The 25,072-nt window shown below is 34.6% G+C and overlaps 1 protein-coding gene across 3 annotated transcripts in view; it reads right to left on the minus strand.

Annotated features, from left to right (window-relative positions):
- LOC145662422 (alpha-L-fucosidase-like) overlaps positions 1–25,072 on the minus strand; it is a 77,424-nt gene that overhangs the window by 19,726 nt on the left and 32,626 nt on the right. The window contains exons 2-5 of one of the 3 annotated variants that reach the window (XM_081727981.1): positions 14,999–15,224; positions 11,891–12,029; positions 2,689–2,795; positions 1,683–1,843 (exon numbers count right to left, since the gene is read on the minus strand). In XM_081727981.1, the coding sequence (XP_081584107.1) occupies positions 1,683–1,843; positions 2,689–2,795; positions 11,891–12,029; positions 14,999–15,194 (603 nt within the window). In that variant the 5' untranslated portion in view covers positions 15,195–15,224. Of the gene's footprint in view, positions 1–1,682; positions 1,844–2,688; positions 2,796–11,890; positions 12,030–14,998; positions 15,534–25,072 lie in introns of those variants that run through there. The other 2 variants (XM_081727982.1, XM_081727983.1) reach the window with 2 other exon arrangements.

Raw genomic sequence — 25,072 nt, forward strand, 5'->3', positions numbered from 1 at the left:
GCGTTTGAACCATGGCTCTAGGTCAAACAGTAAAGACGCAGTAAATTTTTATAATATATACAAAATGGGCCACTTTCAGACTTTCGAAAATTTCTCCCGACCTTAGTTTTTAAGATACAGGATTGAAATTTTGCAGATGTATTGTGTACATAACTACGTATTTTTTTGAAAATCAGATCCTACGCGAACCCAGGCCCGGGCCAGAGGAGCGCAAAAATTTTGAAAAAAATCGAAAAATCTCCCGGTTTTCCCCGATTTTCCCGTTTCTGGTGCATAATACGGACAAGCGAGTGGTACCGTTGGAAAGGATGCTCTATCCTGAAGGAAACGAGGTACGATGAACCATAATCCTACAATAAATAGTAAGGAAGCAGTAGCTGTTTGAGTAAAAATCTAAAATTTACCTCAAAAAATGGAAATCCTAAAAGGGTTAATTATGCACAGATAGATATATAAATATAAACATAAATACATATACGCACACATTAAAAAAGGATGTAACTGTGTTTAAAAAGTAATAAAATGTAAGAAATAGTAATGCATCTGCTCTAATCTCAAATTGGAGAATTTCTAAAACAACGCAGGATTGTTCATACATTGATGATTACAAACTATAATTAATTTATTCAATCACTTTGAAGATTAATTTTTAATGAATATGAAAATTATAAGTAATAGTTTTTAAGAAGCTTAAGTGCATAGTTTTCTTAGTTTGATTGTTTAGTTTAACAACTATTACTTGAATAACGAAAATAAATACAGCGGATTCTCGTTAATTCGTAGTTGGATAATTGGAAATATTGAGTAATTCAAACAAAAGTATTCCCCTTTAAACAATTGTATTGAAAACAATAGTAAAAATCACTGGTAGATCGAACACGCGAATTTCATCTTTAGATAATTCGAAGAAATTACTGTACAAGATTTTTTTAGTACTGGACAGATTTCCAACAAAGGAACATAGTTTCAACTGATTTTCAGTTATTCACAGGCAGCAGTGGGGAAGAGTGAACAAATGCACAATTATTTGATGATACAGATGAAGTCGAGATAGGGGATGGGAGATGAGTATCAAATGCATCTAAAGTTTCAAAAATAGTTGAAAATTTACGAAGTTTATTGAATGTTAACCAAATACTTTAATGACTTATTTAATCAAAAAGTTATATTGAAGACTTTGTTGGTCGTATAAAAACAATCAAATCAAACTAAGTTCACCAAGTTTTCTAAGCGACAGCAGATAAATAAGATTATCGCTTGTGTATGTTATTTTGAATGTGGTAGGACAATCGTAAACGGTCCGTACAGTGATTACATCTTGATTTCCGATGCGGGATGATACTGTACTTAAATGCGATTTCCATGGTACTTGTAGCCTAATTTATTTGCGAGTAAACGCCATTGTTTTGTTGGTGGTATTGAATCATGCAAATAATGTGCTGCTATAAAAGTAAAATTTACTGCTATTTGTTATTGTTTTTGGCGCTCAGCAGTTTTGTTCGTTTATTTTTTATTTTATATTATTTTTTATTTTATTTTTTAGATATTTAAAGATGCATTCTTTTAGATATTTCGAAGTTTGGATAATTCAAATTTTTTCATGTTTCCTATGGACTTCGAATTAAAAAGAGTCCGCTCTGTTTTTTTAATTTTAAATTGAAATATTAAATAACTCTTCTTACCAGTTCATATAGTTCAGGCATTGTTTTCTGTGTAACGAAATCATTGGTCTGGAAATTATTTTCAAAATCTCTCAAATACAAAGGGTTATACCATTCAAACAATGAATGATAAAGTCCAAATTTCAAACTTGTGTTTGCTCTGATTGCTGCAGCCAGATCTCCTGTACGACAAAAAGAAAATTATTAAAAAAATCATTTAGTTTCTATTTATAAAAGTTGCCTAAGACGCTTAACAAGTTACAATAAATCACACAATATACTTGATCATCTTACAAAATAAAGATGACATCTTGATTTCAAAATAATAATCTTAAGAATATATGGAAGTGTCTTTGAGGACAGTTTATGTTCAAAAATTGAAACCAATATGTAGTTTATCTATCTATTTACAGTATTCAGATAACTAATACTGAATTACTTAAAAAGAAGGACCATTTCAGAGATTTTATATTAGATTGGTGCGAATGAAATTTTTGTTTCGACGTATGTTGGGGAAACTCACCTCAACAATACAATACAGCGATGGAATATCGTCACAAAATCTTTATCTTACCATCAGGCAGTTAGAAGACAGTGAACATGGTCGCACTGTAGCGCTATTTCAATATTTTATTTGAAAAAGTGGAAAAAGTTAGAAAGAAATCTCTTCTGATATTTCACTTTTGATGGAATATATTTATTTCAACCCAGTCAGAATAGAAGGGCTACTTTTAGAAGAGAAAGAGACGGATGTCCGGGAGCCACCGAGTTCGGTTTACTGACTGTGTTCCGCTTGTTCTAATTCCTCAATGGTAATTATTAAAGTATAACTTATGATGATATTTGGAAAAATGAATATGGTAAACCAGTCATTATTCACTTGCAGAAGTAAACATTCATTGAACTTATTTGCTATATTAATATATATTTACAAAATAAACACCAGAACTAAAATGAGAAATCTCTTATTAAGATACTAATTATGAACGTTATTTTTTTTTTATTTTTTTTTTTTTATCGTACTCACCTAGCAAATCTCTCCTTGGACCCACGTCCATTGCATTCCAACTGAAAGAGTATTTCGATGGCCATAACGTATATCCTTCATGATGTTTACTCGTGAGAACAACATACCTGGAGAATGTTTCCAGAGTAGATCATGGTGAATCCAAAAAAATTGAAAATAAAGAAGAAAGGGTAAGGAAAAGAAAAGAAAAGAAAAGAAAAGAAAAGTTACATAAACCACTAATAAACTTGTTTTCGGAAGACAATTTACTCTAAAACATTCCTGCAAGTGTATAAGCGATTTCGTCTCATATGTTTATTATTAGTTTCTAATTAAAGACGTCTGTGCAAGAAGGAAACACCTCTAATTTTACGTTTGGTTCAGGATTGAAACCAAATATTATTAGAAATCTATTTACTCTGCTTTAGCCTCCAAACTTTTTACAAAGAAATGTTTTACCCCATATAATATCACATAATAAATTGCGTTTTAACAGTCTTTTTTTCAATTGTGAATCAGATCTACAATTGGAGCTATCTCTTTATTGCACCGAGGTCTTCAATTTCGTTCACTTTAATTATTTATATTAGGAATATCGGGAGTTGAAAAGAACACTTTAATTTAAACAGTGAAGTATATTTATTGAATAACTACAAAATATCCTTGTGCATAAGGGGTAACTGGCAAAGCATACATGAGTCCAAGATGTCATGTTCACTTAACAGTTGTGATTAATAATTCAAATATTTTACCAAAGTTAGTTAAGGAAGGGAGCCTTATCTTTGTAAAGTTAGAAAAAATTGTATCTCTAAAAACCTTATAATGGATGCCCCGAAGAAAGCCACTGATAAGCGATTGAAATTTTAGGTTGAAAGGATTCTCACAGTCAATACACAGAACACATGAATCAGTAATTAGTGTTATTTCAAATCTTTAGAAACGTTTGCTTAGTGGCTAATGACAACATAGAAAAAGAAGCAGTATTATAATAATACCATAGTAAAAATGTCCAAATGTGCTCAATGAAATTACAAATAGTTCCAGGCATTGAACAGACGTTTGCTGTCGAATCAAATAATCTTACCTACATGCACATAATAAAAGTTGATTTTCAAAATATAGCTTAAATCTAAAGGGAATAAGGGACTCAAACATATAGAACTCAATTTCTAATAAAGGAATTTTACTCATTAGCCGGCTTCAGAACAAAAGCAACGGGTCGCTGTACTGAACTTCCTCGCTTCCACTTCTTAAATTAAATCATATCATACTGTATTTTTTTTTTACTGAAATATTAATTTACGAAATAAGAATATAATTTTAATAGGCATTCTCGGATTTTTTTTTTTTTGAATTAAAGGACCCCGCACTTTTCTTATGGAAAGTGGCTTTCGGCTAATGTTGTTGAAACTTCGCTGGTTGATAGTTCTTAACATGTGGATCAAAAGTCTCAATGGGCACAAAGACCGAAATCCACTCCTTCCCCCCAAAAAACCGCCTCCAATTAGCTGGGGGGATTGAACTGATTTCAGCATGTAAAACAATTTGTTGTTTTAATCAACTCAACAAGGACCCCAAACAAACACATGTTAGACTATCAAACTACCCCACTTGACACCGCCCTTTGCCCCCCACATATCCCCCCCGCGAATTACCTTACGGATGTTCCATATTACTGTAGTTTATAGTTGCGCGTATGTGTTGAAATACCTACAGTTTTGGTCTCACCGACGATATAATGGGTTTCACGTATCGCTGATTACGAATCTGAGGTGAGAATTCTAGAATTCAAGATGGATGATCAATATGGCGGATCAAAAACACGAAACTCCTGAATGTAGCCACAAATAGCTGTTTACTAGGGTATTTTGGGTCGTTGGTTACGAATCTGAGGTCAAAATTCTTGATTTCAAGATTGCAGACCCAATATGGTGGATAAAAATGTCGAAGCCACAAATCATAGTAGAGTAGAGTGTTTTTAGATCGCTGTTTAAGTACGCAACATTCCTTGATACTTCAGCCACCATGTAGAATTATTCTGCACCCTTGCCCTTTACCAAAAAGCACCACAGATATCTTAATGCTGAATGGTGTTAAAATAATTCATCAATTATCTGTTCATTATTTTCATCATTTCGGTTTGCAGCATCTAATGTGGTACTTAGCAATGAGTCATCGGGATGTCTAATATTCTGTAAATGTCGTGCACGGCCTAAATACCACAAGACACTTGCAACGTGCGCACATGTACCTAATGTACGAGCACCGCTTTGACATGTACAGTAGTAACCTAGAATAACATTTTGATCATAATCCTGGTAATCTTCATCATTGACTACATATGCTATAAAAACTTGATGCTTAGTTGCATTGTGGAACCTTGAGTAGAGACGTATGCGCAGGAATCCCGGTTCAGTTACGTTTCGTCAAGCTGGAATTGCTCATCCTTATCTCGTATGTTTATCTTGGACGTAAGAGGATGAGAGATCTACTTGATATGTGCATACAGTCAAATCTCGTAAGTACACAGAAATCAATTAGGCCTTGATCATTCAGCGGTACCCATTGACCGTTCCTTCTAATAAGATTATCTACCTTCACTCTTGCTTTAACAACGTTCGGCGTGATTGACCTATTTCTCATTTCTCTAGCTAATTCAATGGTTGCATCTTGCATGAAAATAACGGGATGGTATCTGTTCAAAATAGCTCTAGCTATGCGATAGAAACTATTCAGTTTCTTTGCATGTTCCAGATTCAACGTTTGTGCTAGAAACTTAAAAACAGATCTTAGATGCCCGTTTCTTGCCTCGACTATCCATCGACTTTTAGTAAATAGTCGAGAAGTATTCGCATCTTCTGTTGATAGTTGTCTTTCACGTGGTAGTAGGAGTGCGGGCACTCTATGATCAATTCCTAAATATTCCAGTAAAGGAATTGCATCGCGGTATCCTCTGTCTACTAACACAATGACCAGGATTATGATCAAAATGTTATTCAAGGTTACTACTGTACATGTCAAAGCGGTGCTCGTACATTAGGCATGCGCGCACGTTGCAAGTGTCTTGTGGTATTTAGGCCATGCACGACATTTACAGAATATTAGACATCCCGATGACTCATTGCTAAGTACCACATTAGATGCTGCAAACCGAAATGATGAAAATAATGAACAGATAATTGATGAATTATTTTAACACCGTTCAGCATTAAGATATCTGTGGTGCGTTTTGGTAAAGGGCAAGGGTGCAGAATAATTCTACATGGTGGCTGAAGTATCAAGGAATGTTGCGTACTTAAACAGCGATCTAAAAACACTCTAGTCTACTATGATTTGTGGCTTCGACGTTTTTATCCACCATATTGGGTCTGCAATCTTGAAATCAAGAATTTTGACCTCAGATTCGTAACCAACGACCCAAAATACCCTAGTAAACAGCTATTTGTGGCTACATTCAGGAGTTTCGTGTTTTTGATCCGCCATATTGATCATCCATCTTGAATTCTAGAACTCTCACCTCAGATTCGTAATCAGCTATACGTGAAACCCATTATATCGTCGGTGAGACCAAAACTGTAGGTATTTCAACACATACGCGCAACTATAAACTACAGTAATATGGAACATCCGTAAGGTAATTCGCGGGGGGGATATGTGGGGGGCAAAGGGCGGTGTCAAGTGGGTAGTTTGATAGTCTAACATGTGGTTCTTTGGGGTCCTTGTTGAGTTGATTAAAACAACAAGTTGTTTTATATGCTGAAATCAGTTCAATCCCCCCCAGCTAATTGGAGGCGGTTTTTTGGGGGGGAAGGAGTGGATTTCGGTCTTCGTGCCCATTGAGATTTTTGATCCACATGTTAAGAACTATCAACCAGCGAAGTTTCAACAACATTAGCCGAAAGCCACTTTCCATAAGAAAAGTGCGGGGTCCTTTACACCCAAAGTTGAATTTTTTCATAAGAAATTATTCTTGCCATATTGAAAGGTTGTTAGTGAAATGTTCATTGATGAAATATGATCAAAAGTGATTTTATAGTCGCTATTGGGATCTTACTTCCAGGAGTAAACTATCATTTATTGACTTTTTCAAGCAAAATGATTTATGCCGCACTATAGCATTGTTAATGTAATATTCAGTTGTGAAACAAGAACAAAATCAACTGAAGGATTTTTTTCTTTAGAAAAGTGTTCAAAAAAACTGAAAGTGAAATCTTTCTGTTTAACGTCCCACGATTATGTCCTTTAGGATAAGGGAGACGATGATTAAGGCAGATGAATGATGACAGGAGAATTGTTGGAATAAAATGTGGGAGGAAACGGGAGTACCCCGAGGAAACCCACGGACACGATGTTGTCCACCACAAACTTCCTTGGCTGCGAATCGAACCAAGGACTCCACCACATTAGAGGTAAGCGCGCTACCACTGAGCCAACGTGCCCCCTCGGAAAAAATGCAAAACTACTTCTTGTAGATTTTTTCATGATTAATGGATTATGCTACAATATAGGGTTAATGAAGTATTCATTTATGACATATGAATAAAATTTCCTGCGTTGTGTTTGTCCAGAAAGAATTCATTCCCAATATTACCCTACCCCTTGTGAGATTTCTTTTAATGGAAAAGGATTTATACTACATTGTAATGGAAATATACTTATGACATATTACCTGAAATGCCCGATCTTCGCACGGGGAGGATAAGGTGTATGCAAAATATTTGAAAGTAAAGAAACGAGTGAAAGAAATTAGGAAGAGCCTTCGGCATTGTGCATCCTAACATGAGTGAAATGTATAAATAAAGGAGAACAATGTCTTTGGCGCTGCCATTATCAATATAAATGAAATAAATAAATAAATATCGAAGGTCAATGCATTGAATGTTTCCGTTGTTAATTCCCGGACCAGCTGCCATGTTTCTTCTTGCCTAAATTTGGGCTTAAACGCCATCTGGACTGTTACCAATCAGCTTAAGTATCCCGAAAACTATGAATTCGACCGGTCATTTTGAACATGCTACTTTTTAAAACACCTCCATGACGATGGGGGCTAACTTGGATTTGAATGATGTCGAGAATGTCACCATCGAAAAAATAGATGAATATATGAGTGAAATAAATAAGGAAGAGCAACGCCTTTGGTACTGCCCCTGCCAATATATACTGCCCCCCTACAACGAAGAGCTGCAGTGCCCCTGTCAATAAGGGTGAAATTACGAAGAACAACGCTGTACCTGTCAATTCTCGAGCTAGCTGACTTCTCCCTTTTTCCCTAAGCTTGGGCTTAAATGTCATCAGGACTGTCACTAATCAGCTTAGCGATCTCAAAACTATGGATTCGGCAATTAATATAGGTCATTTTTGACATGATATATTCCATTACCCCCTAATAATAGCGGCTAAAGTTGGACTTAAACGAACGGCCTCAGGAGTGTTAATATTAATCTCAACGACCCAAAAAGCTATGACTGTGACACTAATATCTGTCGTCCCTGGTATTTATAATCTCCTTTGGACATACATTTTGACTTCTTGTGAGATACCCCAACCATAAATTGAAGAAACAACTTCGTACGCGATTAGATGCGGAGAGTTTACAAATTATTTTATTATTACAAGTATTAAAGGTGAACAAAATTGCTTGAACTATTTTTGATAAAATCGTCTATAAAGAACCTACTCCCCAAGTAGTAGTTAAGCGTAGCATAACTAAGGATGCATGAACCCTCCCTTGAAAATGTTAAAAGAATCCCCTCTTCCCACGTTCATGATGACACGTAAAATTTATACATTTGACTTTGGACGTTCCATCTAGTCAGTCACTACTTTATTATTATTATTATTATTATTATTATTATTATTATTATTATTATTATTATTATTATTATTATTATTATTATTATTATTATTATTCGAACGGAGGGAAAAGGTTTATATTAAGTATTTGAACCCCTTCCTTCCCTTAGAATAAGCATTGTAATGAAAGTGCAATAATAAAGAATCCGCAATATCACTCGCTTTCCACCTCTCAACTTCCATGCCGATGGGAGAAGAATTTGGAGTTAAACGGCATCGGGATTGTCACTATTATTCTCAGCGACTCCGAACACTATGGATATTGGAAGAGAAATATTGGTCGTTTTAGATTTTTTCACTTGTCATTACACTTATTTTTTTTCGCATAAATTGATCCCCACTTCCCTGTTAAGATTACATTTTTAGTTAATTTAATATCATAAGATTCCTTAGAGGCCTAAATTTAATTAATGTCGAGTATTATTTTAATTGGTTCAACAGTTTTTGCGTCATGTGATCAAATAAAAGCTCTCATTCGCTTTTATTTAATAAAATACTCTTTGCCCAGCCCTTACCGCCAGGTTCCCGCGTTTACTCGGCCTATGACCTCACGCCTCATTTTCAGTCTTTACTTCTTCACTCGAATTTTATTATTACAGCAGCAGCGCCGTAACTTAGACTTTTTCTGGGGGCAAGCATTAATATTTGGGTCCCATAGAAAAAAGTTGTTTTGAACCCTCCCGCAAAATTCGAAAATAGGCCCCTTTTTTCCACTTTTCTCTTATTCTTTATGGGCCCCTGGAGCCTGTGAGCCCTCTCGCACGCCCCTGGGCCCGTTCCATATACGACAAATTAATTAAGGCGACACAATATTTACAATCTCAAAGCCATACGAATAAATATTATTTCTAAGGCCCCAAATAGTAGACATTTTTACTGAAATGGGCCCATGATTCATTTTTGATTTATTTACCTTTCGTATACTGTAATGACGAGAGACGCTTACTGCACCAAATAGTTCAGGTTAAGAATTGCCATAGCTAAAGAAGCATTAAACAAGAAAAGACCACTCTTAACTAGCAGGCACAATATTGGACTTAAGAAGAAGTTGGTCACGTGCTATATATGGAACATTGGACTGTACGGTTCAGAGACTTGGACATTACGGAAGTTAGAGAAGAAATATTTAGAGAGCTTCGAAATGTGATGTTGGAGGAAGATGGTGAAGATAAAATGGACAGAGAGAGCAACAAACGAAGATGTTTTAAAACGGGTAGGAGAGAAGAGGACAGACACTTCTAGCCACCATCCTTCGTAGAAAGGCCAATTGCATTGGACACATCTTGCGAAGAAACTGTCTTCTTCACACCTCCATAGAAGGAAAGATGGAAAGGAAGCGAGGAATAGGTAGAAGAAGAACACAGCTGATCGATGACTTCAAAACTAGGAGAAAATATTGGGAGTTAAAAGAGGAAGCTGAAGACCAAGAAAAGTGGAAGAAACATTTCCAGACTCAAATCTAAAACTTCAAAAAATCCTCATTAGTCCCAGGACCTACCAAAAGGCAGAATACTTAATAATAATTGTTTATGTAATGTAGTGAACCTGTTTGATGTTTCATTTATGATTTCATGTTCGTATCGTATATGGAGTAAGAAAATTTTGTCTTAAACGGCGGGGAGCTTTCCTGGGAGGCAGTTGCCCCCTGCCCCCACATGTTACGGCCCTCTACAGCAGTCTTGTTTTATCATCCATCGAAAAAAATGATCGAAATAGAAGTTGTAGAGATCCTTACGAGGATTAACTAACAATTTTATCTTCCATCTAGCACCAATATTAAGGAAGTTACGGATCCCCCTCATACCCCTTAAAAATAGTTTTTTAAAAAATAACGATTTTTTTGTTTGCCAACTTGAAAAACCTATGAGTATGAAATTTTTGAGCCTCAAGTACCTAAACTTTTAAGTTTCTCATTGAAAAATAACATTATTTGATTAAGTAAAGTATACATTTTCGGCAACTTTTCTATGGATTAGTTCTAAGAGGCTACAAACATGCCAAATTTTATTATTGTAGTCCTATCGGAAATGCCTAATAATTATAGAGTGTAGAGAATATCCAAGTTAAGTAACATGGAGATTCATTCAATCCTTCATGAAAACCCACTAAAATTGGAAATTTTTACTTTTGGTTATTTATTTAGATAACTCTATCAGAAACCTATAAGCATATCAAATTTCAAGTCTTTATTCCTAAAATTGGAAATTTTTACTTTTGGTTATTTATTTAGATAACTCTTATCAGAAACCTATAAGCATATCAAATTTCAAGTCTTTATTCCTAAAATTGGAAATTTTTAGTTTTGGTTATTTATTTAGATAACTCTTATCAGAAACCTATAAGCATATCAAATTTCAACTCTTTATTCCTAAAATTGGAAATTTTTACTTTTGGTTATTTATTTAGATAATTCTATCAGAAACCTATAAGCATATCAAATTTCAAGTCTTTATTCCAATTCTAATTACCTAAAACATGAGATTTAATCTACAAAAAAGCCTATTTAAATAAGCATATCAAATAACATAGGGGACACATTTAAATAACATAGGGGACACATTTTGCCTTTTTCTTAGTCCTGAAAATGTAAAAAAAAAAAAGAAAAGAAAAAGAAAGATATATATATATATATATACTTTTAATAATTTTCATGTTTTTTTTTTTCTCTTCAAGCTATGAGCATGCTAAATTTTAACTTTCCATGTCAAGCTGAAGTACCCGTAATATTATGTCAATGAGGCAGTTCATGTGGCTTTATTAGAGATTGTGAAGTCCTTTCTGTTTATTATTCGTTCATATACAAAGTGTTCACGGTAAATTAAATATCTTTTATGCATTGATTTGAAGAGGGAAATGTATGAAACCTGAAAAGTGGGTTTTTATGTCGTAACAAAGTTAATTCTCGAAACTTAAATGGACCTTCTTTTGCCGTTGGCCTCCCTGTATTGCGGGCATTGTGGTCCGTTAGTTACGTCACTGCCCTCAAGAGTAAACTACTGTTCTGAATTTTCCCAGAGAAACAACTTTACTATGTGATAAATGAAGCAGTTAGAGACGTTTTCAAGAGAATAATATTTTCTTATTTTCATTCTGCAGCGTCAGGAAGAAAATTGAAAAAATCCTTCCGGAGAATCTTTAGGTGCGTGAACATCATGACACATATAACGAAAAATCACTCTTTTAGCATGTACCTGCCATGAAATGTATAAATTCGTTGAAATTTCGAATTTGATTTTTTCACGATTACCATACTTTTTTCTCTCCTATCAATCACTCGAAAGTAAAAATAACTAAATGGTAACAGTAGGGAGTCCCCTATGAACAAACTACCACTTATCTCTAATATGTGACGTAGAAAAAGATACTTTACCTTGCCCCAGAGCTCTGGAAAATATCAGCCCATTGATTAGGATCATAGAATTCAGCCGTGAATTGAGGTCCAAAGTCAGCATATGTAAATCCTGGACGATAGTTCTTGGTCATAAAGTCAACATACTTCGTGTTATTATCTACATAAAATGAAAGAAAAACAAATAATTTAAGTTTTACAAAGTTCTATAGATTTGTAAGACTTCAAAGAAATTAAGTAGTAAAATGTTAAGTAGAAATTAAGTATTTTCTTTCTTACTGTTAATATTTTTACATTCTAAATTGTAATGACCAACTATGATGTTTATGACAAGTGTAATGACAATTTATTAAAACACTAGAGTAGTGATGCGCAAACTACGACCCTGAGACAGATGCGACACCCTGAAAAGTTCTATTTGACCCTCGACATGATTGCTAATCGCACAGATGAAAAGAATTTGGTTACTTCGGAAGTGAACTTCGCTTCTTAGAATCAGTGCAGCCGAGTTCAAACAGATTATGAGAAACTTAGATCACTAATAAAGATTAGTATTGCAGTACCAAACTGGCTCGCCTAAACTTTTTCTTCTTTCTTTGGCTCTCTTCTTTAAAAAGTTGTAAAAAAGAATGTAAGTGAAAACATCTGAAATTTCACGTTTGAGATTGTTGCCGTAGTGCGAGGAGTGATCAGAAAATAAGGTTACAAAATCTGCAGTGAAACGTGTATATAAGCCTATTATTTCATACAACTAACACAGCCAACAAACAGTACATACATTAGGTTATTTTTCGATATGCTCTCCACATCGGTTGAGGCACTTCTTTCATCGTGGAATGGGTTTGAAGATTCTCTCCTGGTAAAAATCCTATTTTTGCTGTTCATCCACGTTGTAACAAAGTGTTTTACCTTCTCCTCTGAAGCGAAGCGACGGCCTCTTAGGTGCTTCTTCAAATGTGGGAACAGATGAAACTCGCTTGGAGCAAGGTTGTCATGAATCAGCTCCTCCATATGAACTGTGTTCAAATCTATTGAAGCCATGCCAGGTAGGCCACTGCATTCTTCGTTGGTGACGTTTTCTCTACCAGTCGCAAAATTTCGACACCATTCTGCGACATGCTGACGAGACATTACAGTCTCTCCGTAAACTTCTACCAGCTTCCGGTGAATTTCAGCCGCAGTTACACGTTTTGCCCACAGAAATCGAATAACTGAGAGGACTTCTTCGCGAGATCAGTTTTCCAAACGAGTCACCATTTGTTTGTCTACAACTAGCACCGTACGTGGCAAGTGGATGAAGCTTTGCATAGTTGCCAACTCCGTGTATTAAAATTAAAGCACATTCTTCATTTCTCTATAACGGACGAACTTCAGAAATATCGGCCTTGTAACTTTAGTTTCTGATCCTCTCTCGTAAATATGTTACACTTATTAAAACACAACTTTGATCCTCTCTCGTAAATATGTTACACTTATTAAAACACAACTCTGATCCTCCCTCGTAAATATGTTACACTTATTAAAACACAACTCTGATCCTCCCTCGTAAATATGTTACACATATTAAAACACAACTCTGATCCTCCCTCGTAAATGTTACACATATTAAAACACAACTCTGATCCTCCCTCGTAAATATGTTACACATATTAAAACACAACTCTGATCCTCCCTCGTAAATATGTTACACATATTAAAACACAACTCTGATCCTCCCTCGTAAATATGTTACACATATTAAAACACAACTCTGATCCTCCCTCGTAAATATATTACACTTATTAAAACAACTCTGATCCTCCCTCGCATATTAAAACACAACTAAGTCAAAAGGGGCAAATTGTCTATTTAAGGTTGAATCTTATGTAAGTGAAGACGTACTGTATGTGTCATAATGTTAACCTGAAAGAATGCGTTAGTTTATTATTAATTTAATACGTGGTACAGACGCAAAGTTACTCCTACTAACTTACAAATTTATTTCTAACAATGTAATAATGGAAAAACAATATTACGATTCTGTTGTTTCAAAGTTAAATCTAATATTGGAAAATCATTTGAATGGAAAGGACTAGGTGGATACATGAATAAAGATTTTAGAGATCTTGTAGTATTGATTCATGATTATGCATCCAAACTAATCATGAATTTACAATAGAAGATTAGAAAAGTAATAATCATTCTGTGACGTTACACAATACTTCTTACCTACAGCTACTATATGGAACAAATTCTAATTATATGTCTGTCTCAAAATGTTCGGTCATAAAATATTCCTTCAAAATTTTCATTTAATCGTAATTGGAAACATAACTTACTACAGATGAGTTTCTTTCTATAAACGAAAGACAGCGAAAATTTATCATTTTATTGTATTAGCACACTCTTGTAAAATTTACATTTATAGCTATCCTAAGTTATGTCTTTCTTTTCAGTTTCAAACACTTTAATTCTCTTACATTAATTGTTTCTTGTAGAAACCGTAAAAAGTAATGTCAAGTAAAGGTTCTATTATAATTCATGGCACATACCATACTATTGTTCAATTTAAAGTTGTTTCACAGTTCTTTTTGATTCAAACAGGTCCGGTTCTAGTTCTTTTGTCGTATAGGCGTCAGAATGATTTTTATCAAACATAGCTTTTGATAAAGTTTCTGTGATAAATTATGGCACATACCGTTCTACTCGTTCAATTTATAGTTCTTTCACATTCTTTTGAGATTCAAACAGATACGGTTGTAGTTATTATAAAGTTCCTTAGTCGTTTGGGCAGTAGAATGATCTTTTCAAAACATAGCTTTCAATATTAAAATTATGACGTTTAGGTTTGCTTTATTTCCCACATAAAGTATTCCAGAAATGAAAGGAGAATATGTATATCTTGTAAATTATCGGTTAGTAATTAATTGTTTATTGGATAATGTTCCCATTCACTAATCCAATAACTGTGATTTGTTTACGTGATTCTTTAGATATTTAAATTACTTGTAATTGGAGCAATGAATCGGAACATTACATTTTGTATACCATAAACTATAATGGCTTCAAATTATTTTATTCATTTACTTTAGCAGGCGTTGGAAAATTTTAAACATGATTTATTATAACATTCTATGTTTCGTTACTTACCATGCCAATTTTTCCAAAACCATTCGGTACCGAAACTTGGTACAGAAAACACGCCCCAGTGAATAAAAATTCCTATTTTCGCCTCATCATACCAACTGGGTAGCGGTCGAGTATCCAAACTGTCCCATGTAGGATCATATTGGGCTGGTGCAGATGCAAAAATTCCTAACAGCACGAATAACGCTAAGCCTATCATTTTGGCACAGCGACGGCGTTTCTATCTCGTCTGTTTAAAAAGGAAAATAAAGGATAGTTTTATTCTTGTGGGTTGTTCAGCTAGACAAATCCTCTACTCATTTTATATCTTGTCAGTTAACAACAAGCCAGGGGTTATTTACACTTCTCAAGCGATAAGGTCACTAGTCTGAAGATAAATACGTTAAACAAAACAGTCTTTGAGTTGCAATAGAGCATTGTTTATTATCTGATGACCCATTGTACTTCAAATAAATAATAAGGTGCTTTATAGATGAATAGCTATGATTAGTTTTTATTCTTTATAGATAATTATGTTAATTTTCCTTTGCTTAATTTCATCTAATTGTAGATTAATTCCAAACTGGAAAATAAGAAAGCCCCAGGGAAGCCCAAACTTTTTCTCTTTCCATTAGACGTTCCAGAAAGGACTCCATTGAGAATTTCAAATAGTTAAATGAATGTAAACACGAAAAATGAGAATTCACAGCCATTCAGGTAATTATGGCGAATTTATATTTAAGTTCTGAGAGAAAAAGTTATCATGAACACCAAATTGAATTGATGCACTGTCATGAAATAATAATAATAATAATAAAAATACAGCACTTGTCCACTTTGATACTTAGAGATTATAGTTATTCATAATCAAGGTTCGTATATACACTATATTCATAATGTAATCACAGATCACATAGCCTAATGTAATATTTTCACCTTCACCTTCACCTTCACCTATCGAGAGGTGTTGCATTATCAGAGTGCAGACATAGTCTGTTTCACCCATATCCTTGGAATTGTAAGCGGAGTAACATTGTGTTTGTTGCTTAGTAGGTGTGCTTTGACCTTTTCCGGTGGAAATTGAAAAATGAGAACTGGAATAGTCATTCCCTCTTGTTGGAATATATTAGTAATTCCGTTGCCTATGTGGGAAATACAGAGCTAGTGATTTTTTTTTTTAAACCACCGGAAAATGAAATGTTTAAGAAGACATGATATTATTAACCAGGTAATGATTAAAGTAAATTAAAGGACAAGTCCATTATCTTGAAAAAAAATGATTAAATGTTTCAAGATATCCAAATCATTGTGCGTCAAAATTTGTTTGATGGTGAAGGGTCCATAACCATAGCGTTTATTTAGCTCTTCCATAACTTTAGTTCTATTTTTAGATAACAAAGGACATTGAAATATGAGATGATTCAGAGTTCCAACCTTTTCGTTGCACCAACAGAGAGGTGAATCTCTCCGATGAATTTTGTACAGAAGATATGGAGTAATTGCAGTGTTGAAACGAAGTCTATAATATAATATGATTTTTGACCGTGACCAAGAGCGAAGTGCATTCCAGCTGGATGATTGCAAATGGTTAGTTTGCCAATAGTATGTTCCTGGTCCACTTCTGATTTTATGTTTCCAAAGGACTGTTTGCTCCGAGATTATCTGGTCAATGTAAACTAAAAAATTGAGAGGTGATAATTTTATATTGGCTGAAATACCAGAATTGCGAGATTTTTTGGATAAATCGTCGACAAATTCATTCGGTTTTATGTCAACATGACTTAGGACGTGGATAAAATCTATGATATGACCCATTTCAATTAATTTTCGATATATGGATTTTATGTTTAGTACTGTCCAAGTAGATTTAATTGTCCAATGAACAACAGAAAGTGCTTGTAATACACTGTAGGAATCCGTGCAGATACATGCACGCCGAATATTGTTACGTTGAATGAGTAGTAAGGCTTGTCGTATTCCAAACGCTTCACCCTCAAATACTGTAGTGGCAACTGGAAGTTTCAGTTGTTGGATAATATCAAGTTGGGGGACAAAGATAGCTACTCCAACTGGGCTATGTGCAACCTTAGAGGCATCAGTGTAAAGGAATATTGTGTCAGGATGGAATTGATCGAGAAAACTTTGCCAAATATTTTTATTTATGCGATGAGATTGATCTTTAATCTTGGTATCTACATATGAAGGCAGAATAGGTTTTATAATTGTTGTATTTGTTTCATATGCGAAACTATAGCATGGCAGGTTGGGAAGTTTTATTATTTGAGTTTGGAGATTTTTCAAAAGTAAAAATGCCTTGTATATCCATGGTAACTTAGTAACATATGGTAATTTGGTATTACAGTTCTGTACTTCTAAGGCTCCCAGTTTTTTGATTAGTGGCGAATTCATGATAGCGAGTCGAGATATGATATATTTACAGGCAAGTTTGAGTATTTTAATAGAAAACGGTAGCGTGCCTGTTTAATCCAAAATGGCATTTTTAGGACAAAAGTGGGGTTGGGAAAGTATAATTTTTAAAGTAGTGTACTGAATCGCTGTTATTGATTTATAGAATTTTGGCATGGTAACAGAATAGATTATACTTCCATAGAGTATCTTGGCTTCAATGCATTGTTGATAAATGGTATATAATGTGTGCGGATGAATGCCCCATTTTTTAGAACTTAAGCTGCGAAGAATGTTCTGTACTTGTTTACATTCTTTTATTACGTGCATTAAATGTGATTTCCAAGTTAGTTTGTGATCAAGATATAATCCAAGATATTTGATATTTGTTGTGCTGTGAAGCTGTGTATGAGAGAGTTGAAGAGGAGGGAAGTTAGTGATTTTCTTTTTAGTAAATACTATGTAATTTGTTTTATTCCAGTTAATTTCTAGACCATTGTTCCGGCACCAGGCTGCAATTATTTCCAATGATGACTGCAATTTCTTTCGACCAATATCCAGATCACTTGTAACAATATAAATGAGTAAGTCATCTGCGAAGAGAGAGGCTGATACAGTACCATTGAGTATTTCCAGTAAGTCCACCATGAAAATATTAAACAGTGTGGGACTAAGCTTGCTACCTTGCATGAGACCAAGAGAAGTTTGCCGAGGAGTACTATATTTATTATTTATTTCGAGATAAATTTGTCTATTAATGAGTACATTATGAATAAATCTTATGAAAGCGGTAGGGATGTTCATTTTTGCCATTTTAGTTATCAATAAATCCAATTGAACTAGATCATATGCCTGTTTAAGATCAATGCTTATAGCCATGAGATATTTACCATGTTGAAAAGTTGTCCAGATGTCTAAAAGGAATGGACTAAGTGCATCTAAAGTTGACTTGTGTTTTCTAAAGCCTGTCATATTAGGGGGAAATATCTGGTGGTATTCCAGAAACCATTGTAATCTGGTTAGAATTAATTGTTCTAATGTTTTTAAATAACAAGATATTAAAGCGATCGGTCTATAACTGGTCGCTGCTCCTATGGGTTTTGTTGGTTTCCGTATTGGAGTAATCAGAACTTTCTTCCACTGTGAAGGGATTTGTGAAGTTTTCCAGATGGAATTATAGAAATTTAACAATGCACAGATTCCCTCCGACGGAAGATTCTTAAGGTGTTTATAATGTATTCCATCAAACCCTGGAGATGAGTCTCTTTTTAGTGATTGGAGTACAGTGGTAATTTCCTCAATAGTGAACGGAAGATCACAAGTAGAGTGTGACGTCGAAGAAAAATATTTTACAAGATCTAACCTGTCATTATTTACAAAAGGTGGAGCCAGATTCTGATGAAATTCTTCGATCCAAGTATATCCACTGAGTTGAATATTACTTTGTTCAGTTTTAAGAGATACACTCTTTTGGTATTTGAGATATTTCCAAATTTTTGTTTTCGGGGTTTGGTATGACAAATTATTGCAAAAATCTTGCCAATGTTGATGTTGTGTTTGTCGCAGTATTCTTTTTGTGAGGGCATTTGCTTTCTGATAAGCTAGAAAATGATTTTTTTCTTTAGTGCGAAGAAATAATTTCCAAGTCCGCTGTCTGAAGTTAACACTTTGTTGACATTCTTGAGTCCACCAGGGAGGTTTGGCTGGAAGACTACAAATACGTGATGATTTCGATGGAAGAACCGGCTGCACTTTTGAATGATGCACCGCAGCTTTTAGTAAAATATCCAAACTTCGTGCTGCTTCTTGCATATCAGGAGTAATAGTAGGAGTTGAAAAGTTATTTTGAAATTGTGAAGCAATGAAGCTGCTGTATTTATCCCAGTGTAATTCCGTAGATATATGTTGCAAGAAAGATTTGAAAGGTAAATAGTATCCCTGAGTTGAAGTAGGTATTTTACAAACTGGCACCTCAGTAATAATGGGAAAATGATCACTACCGAGAGCATCGTAAAAAACATGCCAGGAGGAATAAATAAAGTGTTTTGTTCGTACCAGCGAAATATCAGGTGCACTTTTAAAGTTATAAGAAATACGAGTAGGTGTACCATCATTGAGAAGAAGATAATCACCTGTAGATAAGGCAGTGATTAGTTTGTTGCCAGCAGAATTGGTACATGCACTACCCCACCAAAGTCCTTGGGTGTTAGCATCACCAGTAATGATGTCAAAATTATTAGAATGGAATAACTCCTGCCAGAAAGACACATCAACAGTAACAGAAGAGGGAATATAAATGTTAGCAAGATTAAAATTTTGCACTTGTATTCCTAGGACTTGGACATTAGGAGGTTTATTGCGGATTTTTACTAGTATTTCTTGATAGAAAAGGTCGTGACGTATACCTATTGCTATTCCACCATAACCATCCTCTCGCAGTTGCTCGATGAACTTGTAATTTTTTAAACGAAGCATCAAATGAGGTTTTGACCAAGTCTCCTGTAACATGATCAAATGTGGATGAAATATATTGATTAAGTATAGTAGGGCGTAACCCTTCCCAGTTGCACTCTGCATGTTCCATTGAAGAACTACTAGATTTTCGTAAGTATCGGAAGCCATGATGAAGTTATTTGGTGGAAAGAACACTAGTAATTTGTTGAATTAAAGTATCTAGAATTTTGGGATTGGGGTCAGCGGTAAAAGTGACAGAAGCGGTAGTCAATATTTGTTTTATTGCTTTTATTTGATTATGGAGAATATCATTATGGCGAGATAATTCACGAATCTGATCATTAGTAGAATTGTCATTATTATGAAGGAAAGTATAATTCTGGCGATTGTTGATTGGTCCAGTTGAAGGCTCTGCACTATTATGTTCAATGAGTTTGTTGTCAATGGATGAAGCTGATTTTGATTTACTAGATGATGCTTGCATGTCAGGAAATCTAAATTTGTCTTTATTGCGAACTAAACCTTTAAGATCCGGTTTAGATCCCGGAGTGTCTAATCTTAGTGGGGGAAACATGGAAGAAGCAGAGGGAGAAGAATGCACCTCAAAAGGTATTGAGGAACTTCTTTTACTATCGAAAGATGATTGAGATGGAGTAAAGTGATCATCTTGCAAACCTTTTCTTCTTTTCCCGGGAGGAATTGCAGGAATAATAGAAGTAGAGGGTGGTTTGTTATGTAAGTTCACTGATTGAGAGAATACATTGTCAACAGGAGGATGTCTAGTAACTTCACTGTACAGAGCCGTAGTATTCGTGACATTAGATGAATTTGATTTATTATTAATCGTTAACATGTTAGCTTCATTAAAAGATAGATGTAGGTTGGCCATTAATTGGACAATTCTTTTTTGTCTCAATCGTTCGGGACACTGAGGGAAATCTGCTCTATGATTAGACTTGCAATGATAGCACTGTGTAGGATTGGAACATTCAGTTTTAGCATGATTTTGACCACAGTTTGTACATAGTTTTATGCCTGCTTTACACGTACGGTTCGTGTGACCGTATTTTAAACATCCATCAAGGCACTGTCGAATGGCTGGAATATATGGTTCTACAGGAAGTTTGAGAAAGTATAATTTTACTTCTGATGGCAATTGTTGTGAATTAAAAGTTAGAATAACTGTTCTAGTGGGAACTTTCTGGTTATTATTTCCATTTCTAAGAATACGGCGCGCAGAGATAATTGGTATCTCAGAATCCAAGTCCTGTAGTAAGTCATCTGTTGAAACGTCAACATCAATGTCTTTCACAACTCCCGTAGAATACAGAGCGTGATTTGGAATATAGGACGACCAGTCCTGTGTTTTATGGATTGGGTGACTCATAAATTGATTCGCTTCAGTTCCTGTGTTAAAGTGAATTTTTAAAAGGTTTCTTCCAATTGTTTGGATTTTGTTAATGCCAGGGATTTCTGCTAAATAGAGTTTCCGACTTATAGACATAATATGCTTTCTCCCAATTTCTCCATTGTTAGCTTTTAAAAAGATAAAATATGGGGCAGAATGATGATCACTATATAGATTTACATGATCATTATGTTTCGAAAAGTTTTGAAATTCCTGTTTCTTATTTTGAATTTTATCTATGATTGGAATTAATTCAGTTCCCTGAATGTTTTGAACTTCTTTTGTACTTATTTCCATTTCATTTGATATTTCCATTGAGTCTGTAGAGATGGGGATGATGTTAGTATTTAAAACTTGAGTTATTTGGGGGCCATTTGCATCTGTATGAGGCTCCAATGGATGGAGACAATTGATCATGAAATGATATGTTTATTTAAAATGAGATTATGTGTTGAAAAAAGCTACACCTAAAAACCAAACAAACACAATATTAATAATTAATGTCACAATTAAAGCAACAATGGACAGATCTTACCGATATCAGAAAATATTAATTGCTCAGAATCTGTAATATTTTTATTATTAATCTTATAATCTAGTAGTTTTTTTTTTTTAAAATAAAAGAAGTGTCGCAACTATTAGCCATGTCGACTACTGCACAATAAATTGTTATAAAGTAGTAAAATTGTGTTAAACAAAAATAGTTTGCTCTAAAATTGTCACGGTTACAAATTAGGCTGTAACCAAACTGGCGCAGGCATACAGCCCGAAATCGACCGTGTTAAGCAATATGGTTATACTGTTAAATTATTTTCAATATGAAAAGTAGTGAAGCCAGGAATGTCCACACTTATCAAAATTTGTATCCAAAATAATAAAAAAAAATAATCTAAAAAACAAACATTTGTGTTAAACAGCGGCACAAATCTGTCTTCAACATTTGGGAGGACGAGTAAAACCGTTCCTTTTTTTTTTTTTTCCATGTTCTAAATATTTATGAAGTTGAAAAACAATGTTGTGGAGGATCAGGGTTGCTTTCAACGTTGGGATGCGGGCAGATTTGAGTTTTTTTCTGGGGGACACCAATTTCATCTCACGTTCCTTTGTGGCAATCGGACAATAATCAAATTTCTCCCCCAAAATACCTTTCAAATCGGATTATTGGGGAAACAGTCCCTCTCAGTTCCAAGATTGAAGGGGACATGTCCCCCTCATTCCCCAGGATTTGCGCCAGTGGTATTAAACAAAACATAGTAATAAACTAGAGTTCCAGACACTTGTTTTCTATCCTGACGCCATCTTGCCTCGAACCCAATGTAATATTGTAAGAGACTATAACATACGTATTCGTTTTTGTTAACGACTAAGAACAGTGCAGCAACTTGTGAGAGACAAGGGCAACTGCCCCCTAGTAGAACTTTCATACTTCGTATGATATGATAGAAGAGGAATCTATAAATGAAGTATGAAATAGTTTTACCATATATTAAAAAAAAAAACTCTTAATAGAAACAAAAATGTGATCTGAGCCCAATTCGTTAAAATATCTACTATTATTATGGTCCTCAGGAATAATAGATATATATTTCTTAAAGCTTTAACGTCTGGTCCTCTGGATTTAACTTGTGAAGTGTAGAATGAACCCATCCCACCATACCAGTTTCAAAAGAACTGGAGACAATTTAAGGTGCTGATGCTATCCCATCATCTGAACAGTATATATCTCTCTAAGATAAAATAATGTATAGGGGAGGCAGCAAGAGAAGTCAATGATATCTCGCAGCGGCGTTGCCACTACTCATATGTCAAGGTTTTTTTCGGTGCATCTATAATGGTAGGTTTCTTAATTATGTAAAGCAGTGACCGTGGTTTGGCAACACTAGCACCAAAGTAAGGATTGCATTGTTCCTCCGCACGAGAAACAAATTTCAGGGACCACCTCATGATGGCTCCTCTTAGGGCTTTACTTCAGTAAAACGCCAATTGAAGCCACTAGAAATAACAAAAATGTTTATTAAGGTTTTAAATTCTAAGGGGATTTCTTACTTTTCTAAGGGCCCAACTTCATATTTTTGGGAGATCAATTTCATATTTTAGGAGAATCCTAATATTAATACTCACCCCTCAAGAAAAGTTACGATGTAAACTAAGAAATTTACTGTTACTGGATGAACGAAGTAGACACCGTGTCCAACTGTTCCCTGTTTTCGCATTTTCCTTACAAGCAAGGCGGAACTAGCAGCAACAGCCTATGACGACAACAACAATATTAACTCTGGAATATACAAAACCGTTTCTGTACCTCTTAATATACAAATCGGTCGCTGGAGAATCCGAACTACTTTCTTCATATTTTCTGTGTTTAGCACAAATGCTTTATTTCAATTTCAACCTGACTGAGATAGTTAGTAAAGCACAATACTGATATTAGCTAAGAAGACCAATGTTTTAGAAATATATAAGTACGTAATATTGTATTTATTCTGAATTAAATTTTTGTGGACTGAAATTCGACGTTGTCTTTAACTTCATGTAAGTTCTCAAATTTGTCACAATCATTTACTTCACCAATAATGTCCAAAAATACTATCAATTGGGTCCAAGTGATTCATAGCAGCGTAATTGTAAAAAAATAAAATAACACTTATTATAGAACTTCAAATAAGAATAATAGATACACTCAGCAATACATAGATGAAGTGTTAGGAATCCCAAAGTAAATATGAGGCGTCAAGAGCTACTAAAAATCCAATTCAATGAAAACATGTCAGTACGCAAGTAGATTATGACCAAGGAAGAATTCAAAAAAGCACAGTCAAAACGTACAGTCCGACTTCTGTCAACGAAAAACATTGATGGGGTGCTACAGCACCCTATTTTGTATTTTCACTCCACGATCAGTGGAGTGATTTGTGATTCTGGTTTTGAATAGACCTATCTAAACACGATTTTGTAAAACTATGACAGTTTGTGGCGGGAAATGATATTTTAAATCAATTCGAATATTGGGTGCAATCATTTAGGTTTGAGAACAATTCCCTCGGGAAAAAGTAGAAATTTCCAGATTGCAAAATACATCAGGACGAAGAGTGCAATAAGATGCAAATCTTATAAAGAGGTATATGAGAAGCTGTTACTCATTGCCGAAATTTTTTGGTACCTTATGTTCACGCCAGAGGGATGATTCCTACGTATGATTACGTTAACTTTCTCTGGAAATGAAAGTTGCAAATCAGAATGGTTACCGTTCTCGTCTAAACAAAAATAACATTGGAAAAAACTGCAAATCGCGCCACTCTCTACGGAACTAACTTCATTGCCGATCTATTATTATTATTATTATTATTATTATTATTATTATTATTATTATTATTATTATTATTATTATTATTATTATTATTATTATTATTATTATTATTATTATTATGTATCTTATGTTCATATAGGAGGTTGATTCCAAATACTATAATATCATCTGCAAATAAACCAGAATGGTGTTGTTTCTCGCTTGCACATAAAGATCATTCTTAAAAAGTGTTCTTGTGTGCTTCTCGCAATTTGCCTCTGTACCTCGATAGTTGCCAGTTGATAGGTACACGTCATTTATTTTTCCTATCGCTTACTTCAATCATACTTTCATTGATAGCAACGAATTGGTGACGGAGAGGAACAGGCCCGTAGCCAGCCCAAAAATGTAGGGGGGCCCGGTTGAAGTTAGAGGGGCCTGATCCAACCATATAATAGTTCATCACCATATTATAGTTCATTTGCAAGCCTATCGTGAAAATTTTAGGGAGCCAGCAAATATTTAGGGAGGTGGCCCCCCTAGA

The sequence above is a fragment of the Thermobia domestica genome, chromosome 10, assembly GCF_964235325.1.
Source record: "Thermobia domestica chromosome 10, izTheDome1.hap1.1, whole genome shotgun sequence".
Classification (NCBI taxonomy): Eukaryota; Metazoa; Arthropoda; class Insecta; order Zygentoma; family Lepismatidae; genus Thermobia; species Thermobia domestica.